The sequence below is a fragment of the Punica granatum genome, chromosome 2 (assembly GCF_007655135.1).
Source record: "Punica granatum isolate Tunisia-2019 chromosome 2, ASM765513v2, whole genome shotgun sequence".
Taxonomy (NCBI): Eukaryota; Viridiplantae; Streptophyta; class Magnoliopsida; order Myrtales; family Lythraceae; genus Punica; species Punica granatum.
The window spans coordinates 3,021,626-3,038,283 of record NC_045128.1 but is presented as its reverse complement, the minus strand read 5'-3'; the positions used below and the strand labels follow the sequence as shown (position 1 = coordinate 3,038,283).

The window sequence follows — 16,658 nt, the reverse complement described above, 5'->3', positions numbered from 1 at the left end:
AGCATTGAGGTTCAAATGCCATAATGAATAAAGAATGTCTACGAGAAAAACACATTGGGGATGTTACTTTGCTTTCATGCCCCCGTCTGACAATATCTGCAGAACAACCTAATCGAAAGACAGCATTTGATGCTAACTTCTGTTTTTCCGATTATCTAAATTGACTGTACAATGCCACAATGCTGAGCTAAGTATCAAAACTGTACACTTATGAGCCTACACAGTAGTATTTTATGCACATTAAACCACCATTGATCTTCCCTGCAGTGTAGTTATATATACATCTAAGGCGAATATTCACGAATCACGCCTTAGCTAAAGCCGATCTGTTGTTTCTGTACATGTTCCAGCTTCGTGAGTAGGACATGACCAGTCCCATCGATTCTGTACATATTCCAGCTTCAAGAGTAGGACCTGATCAGTTTGTTCTGACTCGTCGGGGGGACTTGAAGACGTGGCCGAAGAGATTCATGAGTAGGACACCCTCAGTTCGGTCGATTCTGTACGTATTCCATCTTCAAGAGTAGGACCTGATCAGTTTGTTCTGACACGCCCGGGGCTTGAAGAAGTAGCTGAAGAGGTACTGCACAGTCGTCTCTGGGGGTTCCGGCGGCAGGTTCTGATTCTGTTTGATCTGGAGTTCAGTTAGCCCGATCTGTCTCCTCACCGAGTCGATGATTCTTGGATCGACTGGGTTGCCTGAGGCATCAGTCACGTAAAACGTGTCCTTGGCCTTCCCACCTTTGGTCGAGATCTCGGCCTTCTTAATGCAGAGGCTGTTCTCCCGGAATATCCTCGTGATGTCGGCGAGGAGACCTAACCTGTCCTCCGTGCACAGTTCTAACTCCAAACCCTGCAGACAAATTTCCTTAGTGAAGACTGCAATGCAATTTTTACTGGTCTAGCCGGGGATGTTCTCATGAACGGAACTGTTGTGATGAAGGATTCGCAGTACCTCCGATGCCCTCCTCTCGATCGCCGCTTCGAGACACTGTATGATGCGTTCTCTTTCGGCTTCAGAGCCTATAGGGAGACCATCAACATGACGAATATAGAATTCCTGCGAAAGTAGCACAAGAACCGTCAGTATTTTAGTTAGCTTTGCCCGAGTTATTCATTCACCCGTTTTAAGTTACCTGGTAAGCTTCCTTTCCCCCAGTGTAAACGACTCCATGGAAAACTACGTACTGCATATCTGTGAGCGTGCACACTATATCAAAAAGCAGCTTCGGCCGATCAGTCGACCTCATCATCACGATCGTGTAATCCCTGTCACTGCAGTCCATGATACTGACATCAGGTCTTAAGCCCCCGCCGTGGTCCCTTTCCGTGACATTATCACTCTCAACCCTCTCATAGTCTCTGTCTGCAAACATAATCTGATGCAGCCTCCTCCCCCGGTTCATTGCCCCGGTAGGGGAGACGATGGTTTTCGCGGTCTTAAGGTCATCATTTACCTTGAGGATGTTACAGAGCTTCTTCTTTATTGTGACAAGGCGCTTTGGGTCCTTGATGGCGGAACCTGTTAGGTCATCCGTGACATGAACCACCGCGGCAGCCCGGTAGTTGTGGGTCCATATCTCGGCATTTGTGACGTTGCAGTCAAGGGTCGAGAGGACTGCACACACCTCAGAAAGCAGGCCAGGCCTGTCAGTGCCTGTGAGTTCGATGGAGGTCTGCTCCTCAGAGTGCATCACCCCCACAGACCCCCTCCGTGATGGAGCTAAGCTCGCACTGTTTTCGATTCTCTGCAAAGAAGAAAAGGGGGAACAGAACACATAAGTTCGTGTTCGGATGTCCAAGGAGCTATCAACGAGCACATATATTACGTACTTTTCAGTAGAATTATGAAGACTCGTGCATGTTTTACAAGGCAATTAAGAGAAGGGGAATTCAGATTCATTTGTGATGGGAGAAAACAGCTTCCCTGAAACCGAAAACATAAAAATTTCCGAACTTGCGAGCAAGGCGAGACCCAAATGGGCAAAATGGCATTCAGACGACTTACCCTCTTAACATTATCCATCACTTCCTTGTCCCTGATTTTCTTCCCGTCCTGGTCGACCACATTGAACACTGAAAACATTGTACAGGAAAGCAGTCAGAAAGTAGAACCACCAGGAATCCTTTTGGGATTGTTAGCGGAGTCGTCAGTAGTCCATTTACCGTCCATGAACCATCCACCATCAGACGATATGTACGCCTTTGTTATCACGAGATTCATATCCGTGAGCACCTGCACCACTTCGAGGAGAATCCCGTGCTTGTTTAAACTATCGACCTGAAGAGAAAAGCATGGGCTAAGATTGATTTAACGCATAATCGGCACATCATAGAGTTCAAACGAGAGTAAACAACTAATCTACCTGGATAACGGTAGCATCTTCACAAGTTTTGTTGTCAATGACGACCCTGCAGTCACCAAGCAAGAACTAGATTAATAAATCAAATCTCAGTAAAAGCACCAAAAAAACGAGCGAACAAATTCGAGCGTATGATTCCATAGGATATAACAAATTAGACAACACAACCAAGAACACTACCGATTTTGTACTATGAGACTTTGTAAGTTCGATTTAAAACATGAATGGTAAGATCAATCAATACAGTGCTGGAACTAAACCGGGGATTGAGCTCGGAGCAAAACTAAGCAGGGACAGATTGAGCCGCGAATTCGAGACATAATTGCCCGTTTCACAATCATTGTTTATTATTGCTCCAAAAGCAGATTCCGATTCCGGATAAAGATTAGATGCCGATTTGTTCTGTTCGAAAAAGTTGGAAAATACCAAAAGGAAAAAGATAACAAAGGTAGATTCCACTGCCAATAGTAGTCTTCTATGACTCAGCCATACAATGAGATCACATCCCACTTGTACAATTCCAAGGGAATTTCTCAGCAGCTCAATGGACCTCGACCTCCCCGGGGCGAAAATAACTCGAAATAGAGAATGTTCAGACCTTTTCTCATCAATCTGATGCAGAATTATTCAAGAAGATGGAAACAATGAAATTCTGGAGAGCCTTGAGAATTCCCAGAATTGAAACAAAGACACAACCTCTTCTACATCTAAGGTTTCCACAGAACAGAGCATCCTAATCTCAAAAAACTGAAACCCCCCCCCCCCCCAAAAAAAAAAAAAACTCATACAACAATCAATTTTATACTTATGCCCAAATCCATCAATTTCTGCAATTCACCACAAGCAGAGAGAGAGAGAGAGAGAGACCTAGGTGGGTTCATCCTCCTGATAAGCTTGGCAAACTCATCATCCATTTCTTCTGTGAGAGAGAGAGAGAGAGAGAGAGAGAGAGAGAGGAGAGTGAAATTGGGCAAACAACAACTCAAGAACTCGGACCAGAGAGGTGACAAAGATCCAAAGGAAAATTGATAAGGAAGGACTACCAGAAAGGGAAATATATTTTTTTGCTGGCTGTGGTGTAGCAATGGCGCCTCCCTCCTCCAATATCCAATGAACAGGGGAGAGAGAGAGAGAGAGAGAGAGAGGCGAAGGAGGAAGGACCACAAGGTGCCATAAAAAGTAAGCTTGCGTTTCGTTTTTTCGCTGGATTACAATTTAATTTAACTTGATTTTATGTAATAATTATTAAAAAAAATTTGGGCTTTGTTTCGGAATGAACTCTACTCCACTCCAATAATAAATAATTATATTTATTTGGAGTAGTAATGATTGTATTGTTGAATTATGAGAAATAGTAATGAATAGTTGAGAGAAAGTAATAATTGTATTATTGAATTGTGAAAAAAATAATGAATAGTTGAGAGAATTTAGTATTAAAAATTGAATTAAATAGTTTAAAAAATTGAAGAAAAATGAAAAAAAAATAATTATATTGTTAAATTGAAGATATATGAAGTTAAATAGAATAAAGTTAAAAAAAGAAAACTCTAAAACCAAACATGTCCATAAGGGTTTGTTTGGATTTAGAAATTTTTTTAACTCAACTCAACTTCACTTATCTTCAATTCAACAACACAATTATTACCTTTTTCTTTTAAAAAAAAATTTAACCATTCAATTCAATTTTTAATACTAAATTCCATCAACTATTCATTACTTTTTCCACAATAATACAATCATTACTTAATTATTACTATATCTCAACTATTTATTACTTTTTTTTACTTTTTCTCATAATTCAACAACACAATAATTACAAACCAATTAAAATCAAAACTCAACTCGACTATAATACCAAACACATTCTAATTAATACATCGGCAGCTATTTTCTGCTTATTTATTATTATTCTTATTATTTTGGTTACTTATGCAGTTAACTGAACACACGCGGGAAAATTTTCAGGAATTCGAAAATAAGAAAAAGAAAAGAAAAAATGCCGTGGGAAAATTAACGATGGGTCCGTCCGTACGCGGCAAGTGCCGAGGTGGTTTGCAGGCGCACGTGAGCCGGGGAGAAACGTGGCACGGCCACGTGATCGACAGTCCGGGGGTCGAGGATTTGTCGGTAAATTTGGCGGCAATTAGTCCACCGGCCCCACCTCCTTTCCCGCACGTTTTTAAATGGTTTTTAACTGTTTCTTTCTCCGCCGCACTTTTGCTCAGGTTTTTTATTTTTATTTTTTTGATCTCAGCAGCTCAAAATAGCAGGAGCAAGCTCTACGCCTGAACTAGAATTGCCTCGGTCGATATGCTGTGAACATCCTCTAGTCTTGAAAAATAATTAATCAGTTCCTTCCTTTATTCCCTTTAATCGTTATTAGACGTGCGTGCTAGTAAACTTTCTAATAGTTTACGTGCGTTCACAAAATTTAAGAGTAATGGACGGTTGTGAGACGGTTCATTTCGAATTATATACGTCATTGAGCTAAATGTTTTGTACAATTTAAACTCATATTTTATTGTCTTATTTTGTCGAACCAGAGTTGTGATATCATTTCGAAGAAAAATTAATGGTAAGTGAACCTAAGATCGTTTCAATTCTTTTTTTTTAATTTTATATTTTTATGTTTTAGATGATCACTCATGCGAAATTCTCCAAACAGCTACTTGAACATATTCTTAAGGTTAAAAAGACGTCTCATTTCCGGTGGAATAATGGCCACACGATCGAGGGAACCTAATCTTCCTAAGTCGTTTGTAATCAGGAAAACTATTCTAATAGTGATTAGAAAAGAGTGATAGGTGAGGCATGAACGTGGAATTTATTATGTGAACTGAAGGCCGATTTTGTCTAATAGTACAGAATCTATTTATCTTGATATTTATCCTTTAAATTTATGTGTTAGAAAAATAACGAGTGAATTAAAATTAATTAGTCTGCATCTGTGACCAGGGAAAAGGAAAGAGTCAAAATGCTCTCTAATTTGTAGGCGATAATAACGACATCTCCAATTGTTGTCTTTTTGTCTTTTACTAGAAAAAGAAAGAGTCAAAGTTGGCCGTCTTTTACTCTTAATAGCCGTACTTGAGCATACATATAAGAAAGTTTGTAGCTTCTCATATGTATACCAAAGGACGGCGACAACAATTAAGAAACAGCAACAATGCTTCAAAATAGTGATAATTAAATTAACCCATAATTTATTATTCGATAAACAATATAGCCGAAGTACTTGGAGATTCGAATGTGTGTTACAATACATGAATATGATGAAATATTAAGTTTCAAGTGCTCTAAAGTGTTAACTATTAACATTATTAGGCTGAGGAATGATTTATTGCTCGATATACGTATTGATTCCAGAGTATTCTGTAAGACCCTTTTTTTTTTTAAGGAATTGTCTAACCTATAATCCCTAGCGTGCTGGATAAATTACAAATCTTACCATGAATATGGCTATAAATTTAATAGATGAAGTCAATGCATGCATTGACTTGGTATAATTTAGCTAATTATCTTGTTCTAATTTTTAAAAAAAAATCAATTCTTTTTTATTCTCTGTAAGAAAAAATTCAATTCATTTGTTACATTTTATCATGTTCCTTTAGGGTATAGATTAGAAAAACCCTTATTAAGATGTAAATTTGCGCAAAAGAACAGTTAAGACGTAAATTATAGTTATTTCTTAATCTTTAGTTCAACCTCAGCGAACTGAAATTAATGAAGGATTACCGATTGTCAACCCAGAAGCATATTATTAACAAATGATGGGTGTAACGTTGACTGACCAATAAATCCAACGAGTTAACCACCTTTGGGTAACACTATTTCAGTGAGATCTCCTGTTCTTAGATTACTATAATCATTTGAGTGAATTAGGCAATTCGGTCCCTCATATTTGGGTGTTACATCAATTGAGTCCCTGAGATCGGGGTGTTACGTCAATTGGCTTCCAACATTTATTTTTACATCAATTTAGCCCATTAAATTTGAAAGTTACATTAATAGGATTATTGACACATCAATTAGGTCCTTCAATATGCAAAGACATATCAATTTACTGCTTGAATTTATAAATTTGCATCAATTTGGTCATATGTCACATCGGATAGGTCTTTTTTTACCGAAATACATAAAGAGATTCTTTTTGATATATCAATTAGGTTCTTCCATTATGGCGGCGTTTAGTGAGGATCATGTTACATCATTTAAGTCATTCATTTGTAAAAAGAAAAAAAAAAAAGGGGGGGGGGGGGACTTTGGTGGGAGCTCCCCCCACGGCGACTTCCCCCCGGGGCGAGGTTGCCGGAGGGTCTTGGAGCTCCTCCCTCTCTTTCCCTCCGGCGACCTCGTCAGGGAGAGCCTAAATGGTGTAATATGGTCATCACTTAACATCATCATAACGGAAGGACCTAATTGATGTATCAAAAATAATCTATTTATGTATTTTCAATAAAAAAAGAACCTATCTAACGTGACAGAGAACCAAATTGATGCAAATTTATAAACTCAAACACTGAGTTGATGTGTCTATGCAAACTGAGGGACCTAATTGATGTGTCAAGCATTCAATTGATGTAACTTTTAAATTTAAGGGACTAAATAAGAAGTCAGGGATCCAATTGATATAACACTTCAATCTCAGGGATCGAATTGCTCATTCATTCTGATAATTTAGATTTAACTTTTCAGTGCCGGTTTCAAGATGATTTGAAAGAGACAAGTTTGCCTTTTTTAGGGTTAAAAAGCTTGGATGAGATTTCATAATAGAACAAATTTTTCCAAGCACGCGAGAATTTTCTCCAATCTCAAGGGATTACGTATGGCCTCCCCTAAAAAATCGCTGGATCATCCCCCTCTTTCTTTCTCTCTCGCTTAATCGAACGGTCCGGGGGACCTTAACCCCGATGGCACAATAGGATTTTGCCCAGCTGTGGAAATAGTTGCGTCATAAATTGAAGGAATCCAACAAGTGGATCTTTGTGCGAGACCAAAAGTTGCACTCCGGACAGGATCTTTCCCACTCCACTGTAATAATTGCACCATTATTAACTACGGGGATCTGATAAGCCGCCAGGTGAATGACCCGCAGCTCCCGCTCCACCTCGGCCTTTGTAGCTACGGCGGAGGATCGACACGTGGCGGTCATCCAATGGAGCGTCGTTCCAATTGCCAAGTGGGGTGGGCCCTGATTAGCTGTGACCGTGTAATATATCTATGGATACCCCCTTTGCACCGAAAATATATATATATATATATGTGTGTGTGTATATATATCTATGGATACAGATAGATACAGAGGAAAAAGTGAAGATGCTGTATGGGCCTTAGATCGTGTTTACCGAAGATCTGCGCGCTTGTGGGACCCACCTTAGCCGATAAGGATCTTCTCAATTACAATTTATTGTGTGTAATATTATTATTATTAGACTTTTTTATTATTATTATTACAAAACCTAACCCGTGAGACCGACCCGTAGAACTAGAAGATGATAAATTGGACAGCAAAATATAGGGGGTAAGAAATCACAACGGTGAGAATCAAACATAAGGTCCATAGATGACGATACTATTGCACCAGATTTCTTTGTCGTGTTGTTATTTATATTTTCAAATAATTATAATTGGAGCATTCAATTAGATCGATATAACACATCATTACAAGCCCACCAATACGAAGATGTGAAAATATTTTCACATATTCTAAGTTTGAAAGTCAATTAACCCTAAGAGTTACTATAAAAGGGTCAATAGTATATTTTTAGTTATAATGAAATACGTATCGATTTTTTCCTTTTTCTAATCATGATTAATTTCAACGAAGAAAAAGTATTGTAACGGTTTTGTTTGATTTCAAAATTAAAATTTTACTTTACTCCACTTCATCCTATTCTTTCATATATTCAACAACATTATCATTATATTTTTATCCTTTTTTTTCGATTTAATAATAAATTCTCTCATATACTTTCTCTTACTCATTATAATAATTATTTTTTTAATATTAAATTCTCAAATTATTCATTACTTCTTTATCTTTTCATTCAATATAATAAATTCTCTCACATATTTTTTATTAATTATTATTACGATTAATTTTTTAGTAATAAATTACTTCAACTATTTTATCTCCATTTGATGGAGCGAAGTATAACTGTAACTCCACTCCAAAATCAAACGCCCGTTTATATTTGACATAGAAATATTCAATATTGCGTGCGAAATGACTAAGTCGAGCTAGAAATGCAAGCAAAATCCTCCGTGAGCAGAAATTTTTCTCACTTTAGAAAATTGATTAAGAAAAAAAATTATATAGTTGCATAAATTTGATATATCTAGCTAATAACTTTAAACTTTTCAGTTGGATATAGATCAGTATGATTATAGTTCCGTTGAAGTTTTAAAGTTCGACTGGAACATTATAACGGTGCAGAAAATTGGTTAAGGCCACTGTGCCTTCAAACTACTATTGGAACAATTGTGCGGTGCAATTGTATTGGCCAATTGGAAAGATGGCTTCTTCCAAATTAATGGACACTAATCAATTGGTTGATGGTCTATATATATCTATATATACACACACATATATATATATAAGCGATATTATTCCATTGGAAATATCTAAATTGCCATGTCAATTTTGGGTCGAAGACTTTGGCAGGTGGGGTTAATGATTATCATTTTAATAATAGAATTGATTGATTGATTGATTGATATTTTGCTTATTTTGGCCTTCCAAATTATTTAATTAATTTCAACCTAATTATTGCTCAATAAAAGAATACAATATTTTCCAAAGGCGGCAGGGTGTATATATATATATTTGCTTTAATCAATCATCAATTTGGAGTAATGTTTTGGCACGATTTTGACTCTTTAGTCTCCCGTCATCGTGTCGAGCTTTGCCTTTTGTTTTCTTATATTATTTTTTTCGGTGGAGTTTTCTTATTTATTTATTTGGCCTTGTTTTATTATTTCTCTACTTGCTTATAATTAATACGTTCTCACGCGGAGATTAAAATTTGGTTACACGAATATATGTATGTAGTTGAGCAGGTTCAAATCAAGGTTTGCATTGTATGTCATCTCGATGTCTGGTTTCAAACAAACCAGCACGAAGATAAGCTTGTCGCGGATATTGACCCGCTCGATCTTATCATATGCTTCCAGGACCCCTTTGATCGAACAGGGCTTGAGGGTGACCAGCTGAGCTGTGCAAACCGTCTAATTGTATCTGAACACATGTTGGAATATTATGATAGAGATCGGTACCTAATGTGACAGAAAGGCGAATCATCGGCACGGGGCATCGTCCACCACATCGATATATGTATACATCTGAGCTCTTCACAGAAGAACCTCTTAACTTGAAGTTGATTGGCATCTCTATTAGTTAGGCAGGACGTTGGATGTTGGATCAGCTAATAGATTTGGTGGATTATCCACTAGATCTCGATTATATATAGATTTTACGTATTTATCGAGATGATAAAATATTCTTGATTCATTGACTGAGACCTTAATCCTTGTTCGGGTGTTGACATGACCTTATTCTTGATAAATTCGGATCGCTTTAAGAATCATTGATCATAAGAAAATCTTACAATATCTCATTCTCATCTCTCTCTCGTTCTGTCAGTCAAAAAGAAAATTAAAGCATGTGGCTTATGTCACCTATACTTTAACAACATAAAATTATTCTTTAGAAAAGCTACTTTTGTAATTAATTATCAGAAAATTGAGGCGGGAAAATCCAAATGCATCTTAAGCCCTTCAGGGAAGAATCCGAAAGGTTCGGAAAAACCAAAATGAAATAAGATTATATATCCCTTTCAAGCTCGAGTGATCGTCCGATATATGATTTCTATACCGAGTATTCTGCTGATAATTCGTTGACACCAGTTATTCAAATGTTTCTATGGTGAACGAGTCCGTGAATGGTCTCATGCGAGCTAAAACAATCAAAGAAACACAGTAAGGTTGCTTTTATATGGAAAGATTGAACGCATTCTTGAGATTGATTGCAACAAATGGACAATCCAATGGTACAACAGACACCGAATATTTACAAAAACCCGAAACAACAGCAGGAGTCTGCGAAAGGTGTAATTACAGGTCAACCGAGTGATTTCCGTTCTAGGCTCACCTGCCTGATGGCCCAAAGTACATACACATGGGCGGGTTGATCCTAAAGATTGAGAGCACCGCCGAAGGAATAGTCCATATTCCGTCCCCACAGATCAAGCCCGAAGCCACCGCCCCAGCATAGTCCTCTGCATCCTTCCTGTTGATCCTCTCCCACACGAAGAGAATCACTGTCCCCACGAACATATCGATAGCGAAGTAGGCCCCGATGTAGAATGGGACAGCCATAGCCATCGGGATGGGAATAAACTGTGAGACCTTATTAGGAGTCACGTCCCTCAAGAGATTTATTGCGAGGGCGAACACGAAGAACCCACAGCATATAGCGAGGCAATGCTTGGGAAGCTCAGAGAAGCCCTCAACGCCTAGGATCGCCATTTCGCGGAAGATTACTGCATAAGGGGCCTTGTAGGGCCCGTCAGGGGCCCCGATGTCGAAGGCAGTCCAGAAGAGCCAGAAGGTCAGAGGAGCCACCACACAGCCCATGGCGGTCCCAATGAGCTGGCTCACAAACATGGACTTCGCAGAGGAAAGGGTGAGGTAGCCTGTCTTGAAGTCCTGCATGAGGTCGGCAGCAGTGGAGACTATGGACATCATGACCCCACAAGCCGCTAGGCCTGCGACTACACCGCCACCGGACCCCACAGCAGAGGCAATTATAAAGAGTCCAATCTTACCATAAGTTGTGGCCAGGCTCCAGTCAGTGAGTCCCGTGCCATAGGAGTTGCAGAAGGCCAGGGCAGGAGCGAAGATGTAGGAAGATAGGACAAGGTACCATTTGAGGGGAGGGAAGATGACTGGAATTGTTGCAGTTGAGATTGCAGCGAGACCCACATATCCAGAAGCAGCAACCCACGAGGGGATCCGGTCTTTCAGGAATATATGGTCTCTTTTCCTTTGCTCCAACACAATCTTGGAAGTCTCGTTATCTGCAATAAAAGAATCCGAAAACCCAGAAGAAGATTTTGGTTATGCAGGGGCAAAGAGAGATTATATTGTATACTTAGCTAAAGTCTATAATCACGACATAGAATGTCAACTACATTTGAAGGTTCAAAGCCGCTGGACATGTAACTGAATGTGGAAGAACTAAAAGTTAACATGACAGAAATTCAGCCAAAAAGAGTTGCATCATTTTTTGAGAGCAAAGTAAGATCTTCTTACCCAAAGATTCCATGATAATAGGAAGGTTGCCTGAATTGCTGCCTTTGCTGATCATTTCTTTGATAGTTATGGCAATTATTTTGATTAGATTGTAAAGTCCGTCTCCCAGAATGAGTGAGATAGCAACGAAGACCTGAAGCCAAAGAGGGAGGCAAATGAAGAAGCTTTGTCAATTTGGGTGCAACAACGAAATAATGGATACGTAATCCACTATGCTCCGACTTGCAAGCAGGGCAACAAATTGTTCAACTTTCAATTTTTAAATAAAATACCTTATATCCGTAGAGACCTTTAAAATCATTGCTGCCAAGATCAGCTGGATACCAGTCCCCAGCATGCTTTGAAATGAAAGGCCAGAGGAAGCCCCATGATATAATTGCCCCGAAAAGAACAGAGCAATTGACTATGTGAGGGCAGATGAGACCACATCCAACATATGTAGGACCGAAGTCAAAGTAAAACCTGCAATAAAGACGCGTGTTATCCAAAAGTTGATCTGCATTTGGATGAATAAGTTGACTACAGGCGTAAAATCCACAACAACAGATATGATGAGAGTCTTACGTGTTCTTATATAGAGTCAAGCCAAGGCTGGGAAAGTTATCAAATCCACATGAATCCCCAATACCACTGAAGAACCACTTGAAGCAGCTCCAAAACAGGCTCATACTCAAGTATTTGCCAAGACAACTGACTTGTTTTCTGGAGAGAGGTGAAACAGCACAAGATTTTAAACAAATGCGAAGAGAAGATATTGCTGCCTTAGTTATCTTAATAATTTTTATAAACAGATGGAGACTGGGAAGCAACTGATCCTTATCTTAGGGATGAGTAGAAATTAGACACTTACGTGGCAAGCTCAGCTCCGCTGTTGGTGTGAAAGCTGTTAATCAACATGGCGGTTGCAGTCCCACTTGGATATGTGAGCTTGTAATCCATAACCATAACCTGAAAACGTGAAAAGTTCAGAAAGGTGACAAAAGAGTTGCTAAACATTCAGAAGCAGATTAACATTATTCAGCTTACACCTAGTGCAAATGTCAATACGTGATATGAAACTGAAATTATGTCAAGTTGTACTATTTGATCTATATGAATAAGTTTAAAAGGTAAAAAAAAAACTCCCAGAGAGAAAACCAGCAGAGGTTAACCATCTAGCAGTTCTTTACCTTTCAAGGCTAAAGCAGAAGATAAAATTTTAAGGCTCTCAAGATCTTATTATAGAAAATAAACCACTCAAGTGGAGTATGCGATTACACTGGAAAAATACGCCCACGCAAAATTAAACTTGGCATTTCAAGTGTATGTGATACAGCTGGAGCACAAAATTGGCCCTACATTTTGTATTTGCGGAAAAAGAATCAGTATGTATAGTATTGCTGGAAATTTACCTTCCGAAGTGGAACAAGACTGAAAAGCCCCAAGAAGCTGACAACAAACAGGAAACCAATCATCCATCCCAAGCCCGGGTTCTTGACATCTTCAGCCCGGTTACCAGGATAATCAGGCCCGATCAGTTGATAAGTCCTTTCATCCATTGCAATCAAATAAGAGCCAAAGCCACCTATTTAAAACATAATGCCAAGCACAGTTAGAGCATTCCCAAGCATAAATTGATGCAAGCCTCATTCCACAAATGAAAAATCAGCAAGCTACACATGTTTTTGTATTGATAGAAAACTATACTAGTTGGTTGTTTGATAGATAAAGAAGACCCATTATAAGGTATCAAGAGACATTGAAAAGACTACTGTTTACGCAACAAAGCAAGCGAGAGGTTTTAATCACAAAAGAGAAACATTTGTTGCTGGTAAGGACAAAAGTTTCTATCTGATGAAGATGTTTAAGTTATTCGAATGCCATTGTTAGTAGCCCATCTAAATGTTTTGACTTCCACCGAAACGGAGAATACACATAACACTGAAAGTTCAAAATTTCAGTTCTGCAAATGAATCTCCGAACATCCCATACAGATTGAAAACCGAAAAAAGGCCAAAGAAACACATGTACGCAAAAGAATAGATTGGTTATACAGTCTAATTAATCGAGTCAAGCGAATAGCTGAAGAAGAGGAAGGGATTCTGCTATTTGCAGTTCCCAGCTCAATGGTCACTCGAAAACAGCGAAAGCACCGAATACAAAGGATAATTTTTCAGAAACAGCACAAGCCCCAAATTTCACCAGAACCAGTCCTTGAATGCACGCCATATATTTACGGCCAATTTCACATTAAATTCAATAAAGAGTAACACTTTACCGCTAAAAGCGAGGCCATAGCAGGCGACAACACAGGTCTGGATCACGGTGTTCTCCTGCCTCGTGAACGGCTTGACGGAGAACCCTAGCTTGGACACGAACCCCGTCCACGACTTCACAAAGAAGAACCCAAGCAGCCCGGCTGCCACATTGAGGGAGGGGATGATCCCGACGGTGAGATTAAGCTTGTGGGTGATGATGCAGAAGAGGCCCCCGAGCAGGGCGCTGACGGCGAGACCCCTGATCGTGATCTGGTCCTTCCACTCCGGGACCACCTCCTCCCCCGGCGAAGGGTCGCCGTCCGCTGCTCCGACCGTGACCTTCTCGGAGTCCACCAGCAACGGCTCCGATATCTCCGTCCCCATTTCGACCGGCGCCGATAGCGATAGGAGAAGAATGAAGGGAGAAGGGAAGGTGGAACTGTGAAGAAAAGCTGCGATGTGGAGAGGAGAGGAGAGGAGCTGACGATGGGATGAGTCTGAATTGCCGTTGAGTGATGGACGGCCCATCCAGCTGTGGCGACCAGTGATGTGCTGCCACGTGTCCTCCCACGTTAGGCGAATCCTTTTTTTAAAAAAATAATTTTGGCGGGGAATGTAATGTGAATGTAATATTTTAATAATAAAGTTTTGCGGCGGGGCCTCGGGATGCTCAATTCTCACTGACACCGAGGCCTCCGGTGCCCTCACTTTCAGGTAGTGCTAAGGTCAATCGAGTCCTCATTTTATTATTATCCGGTGAAATCTTGCTATTTTGCTAGCAACATATCCCATTTACAATTAAATTAAATCGAAGCAATTCACCACCAGTACGGTGGTTAAATATTAAGCGTTTCACTTGAATATCACGAGTTCGAATCTCACTGAGAATGTAGAACTCGCCACTATGTGGGTATATTATGGGATGACGGTGACCGGCCCATAATTCTTGATTCCAAATGTAGGCTTTAGACTTAATTCACTAATGTGTTGGTGGGGTTGCGGTGACCAAGTTTGACTAAAATTTCAGCGAGTTATGGCGAAAGGAACATTTCGTATCGGTTAAGTTCCCTTAATTGGGACAGCTACAACGAGCTAATAATCCAACCTAACCTTTTTATTCATCGAAAAAATCGAAGCAAATCGAACTGAATTGAAATCATTTTTTCCAAGAATTGATTGATTCCAAATGAGGTATTAAGGAATCATCCCGCTTAACGAACTTTTTTTGATCTGTTCCACGATCTAATAAATTGATCTAACTGTCACGAGAAATGGCGAGTCATTTTCGGGGGATAAAAACTCGACATGACAATCACAAGAAACAATAATCCTCTCTTGTTGCCAGTGGTGTCCCGTGATGATATTTCGAAATTGAAGATATTCCACCCATACGCCGTATTTAGTAAGATTGACTAAAAAAAGAGATGTAATGGATCATCAGCGGTGAGACGTTGTAGCCGTTTCATACACTCCGAAGATAAATTCAAGAAGGATAGATTCCTACTCAAAACAAAGTCCAATTTACAAAGATTGACAACGAGATTGGAATGAAAAGCTTATTTGCAAAAAGAACGGAGTTGCAACGGTTATAGTTTGAAAATAATGGATGTGGATCATATGAGAGTGACATGTGATTTACCTCTTTAATGTGTCATCATGGGCATAGTGGCAACCAAAGTATGGAGAGGGTGGATGTTTTCGCAGTTATACAGTGGTCCAAGGACAAGAACATTTCCCATTGCAATATTGTAAATTTCTAGTAATATGGCAAGTAGCATTCAATATCTTTCATTCCCGAGAAGATAGAAATGCCAAGTAAAGATTTTAAAAAATATTTATACAATAAATTTAAAAAGTATATAACTGAGAAAAAAATCCTTTTTCATAATGACGAAGAGAAAAAGAATCAATTAAGAGCCCGTTTGGTTTCGAAATTTGATTTTAGAATCATGATTTTGATTTTAACTCTACCAACTACACAACAAAAACACACGTTTCCCAAGTCAAATTTATAATACCATCTCATTTGTCATTTTCCACAATCAAAATCAAAATCAAAGTTATTTTAACTCTGAAATCAAACGCACTCTAAATTATTCTACTATAGCTAAAGAATATCTCCACATTAGGACATTTTTCTAAATGTAATTTTCCAAAACATGTACGTAAATTCCACCTACCTCCTGTCAGCTTGGCAAAAAAAAAAAAGGAGAGAAAAAGAAACACAAAAGGATAGATTTATTAGGAAAAGGATAGAAAATTCTTGTTTATGGAGGAGTTCAGTCGAACCATCAATAAGGTGAAGCCCAATAATACCAAGCTGAACCTGCCCAACTCACTCGTACATGGGCTCGATGGGCTTTCTGTTGCTCACCCCTCACGGGCCACCGAGCAAGACCGAATCATCGAGCTTTTGGGCCAAAGGGCCCAGTTCCGAAGAGGGCATCGACCCCTTTCTATACAACTCGGGAGCTTCCTTTTTACCGCTTGTTTGGATCACGGGTTAAGAAAGATAATTGAGGAGTGGGTTACGGAGGGTCTTTTGATATGTTTGTATTATGACCGTTCCTACCCGCGAAGCATTAGGCGGATGCACATTAAAGGCCACGATATGGCCATTTAAGAGCCCATTGTGGCCTTCACGAGGTCGAGGGTGTTTGCCCTCGGATTAGGTCAGGTGAGGCGGATACAATGTGCAGATACTTTGTCGATGGTCCACGATGTTGTAGATTCAGATTCTCCTACA

General features: G+C 39.4%; 2 protein-coding genes across 3 annotated transcripts; both read right to left on the bottom strand.

The window, feature by feature from the left end:
- Positions 1-39: 39 nt before the first annotated feature.
- LOC116196195 (ACT domain-containing protein ACR6) lies at positions 40-3,538 on the bottom strand. Of its 2 annotated transcripts, XM_031525798.1 has the most exons (8): positions 3,407-3,538; positions 3,231-3,282; positions 2,367-2,412; positions 2,167-2,281; positions 2,009-2,076; positions 1,137-1,748; positions 956-1,060; positions 40-853 (listed from the first exon to the last, which is right to left on the bottom strand). In XM_031525798.1, the coding sequence occupies exons 2-8, from the start codon at positions 3,275-3,277 to the stop codon at positions 518-520; spliced, it is 1,329 nt and encodes a 442-aa protein (XP_031381658.1). In that variant the 5' UTR covers positions 3,278-3,282; positions 3,407-3,538; the 3' UTR covers positions 40-517. The 2 variants fall into 2 exon arrangements, with proteins under 2 accessions (XP_031381658.1, XP_031381659.1); XM_031525799.1 differs by lacking the exons at positions 3,231-3,282; positions 3,407-3,538 and adding an exon at positions 2,624-3,088.
- Positions 3,539-10,350: 6,812 nt separating this feature from the next.
- On the bottom strand, positions 10,351-14,455 carry LOC116197017 (probable metal-nicotianamine transporter YSL6). The gene is made up of 7 exons (XM_031527005.1): positions 13,933-14,455; positions 13,067-13,239; positions 12,526-12,623; positions 12,240-12,377; positions 11,948-12,137; positions 11,676-11,808; positions 10,351-11,440 (listed from the first exon to the last, which is right to left on the bottom strand). The coding sequence occupies exons 1-7, from the start codon at positions 14,438-14,440 to the stop codon at positions 10,509-10,511; spliced, it is 2,172 nt and encodes a 723-aa protein (XP_031382865.1). The 5' UTR covers positions 14,441-14,455; the 3' UTR covers positions 10,351-10,508.
- Positions 14,456-16,658: the final 2,203 nt, after the last annotated feature.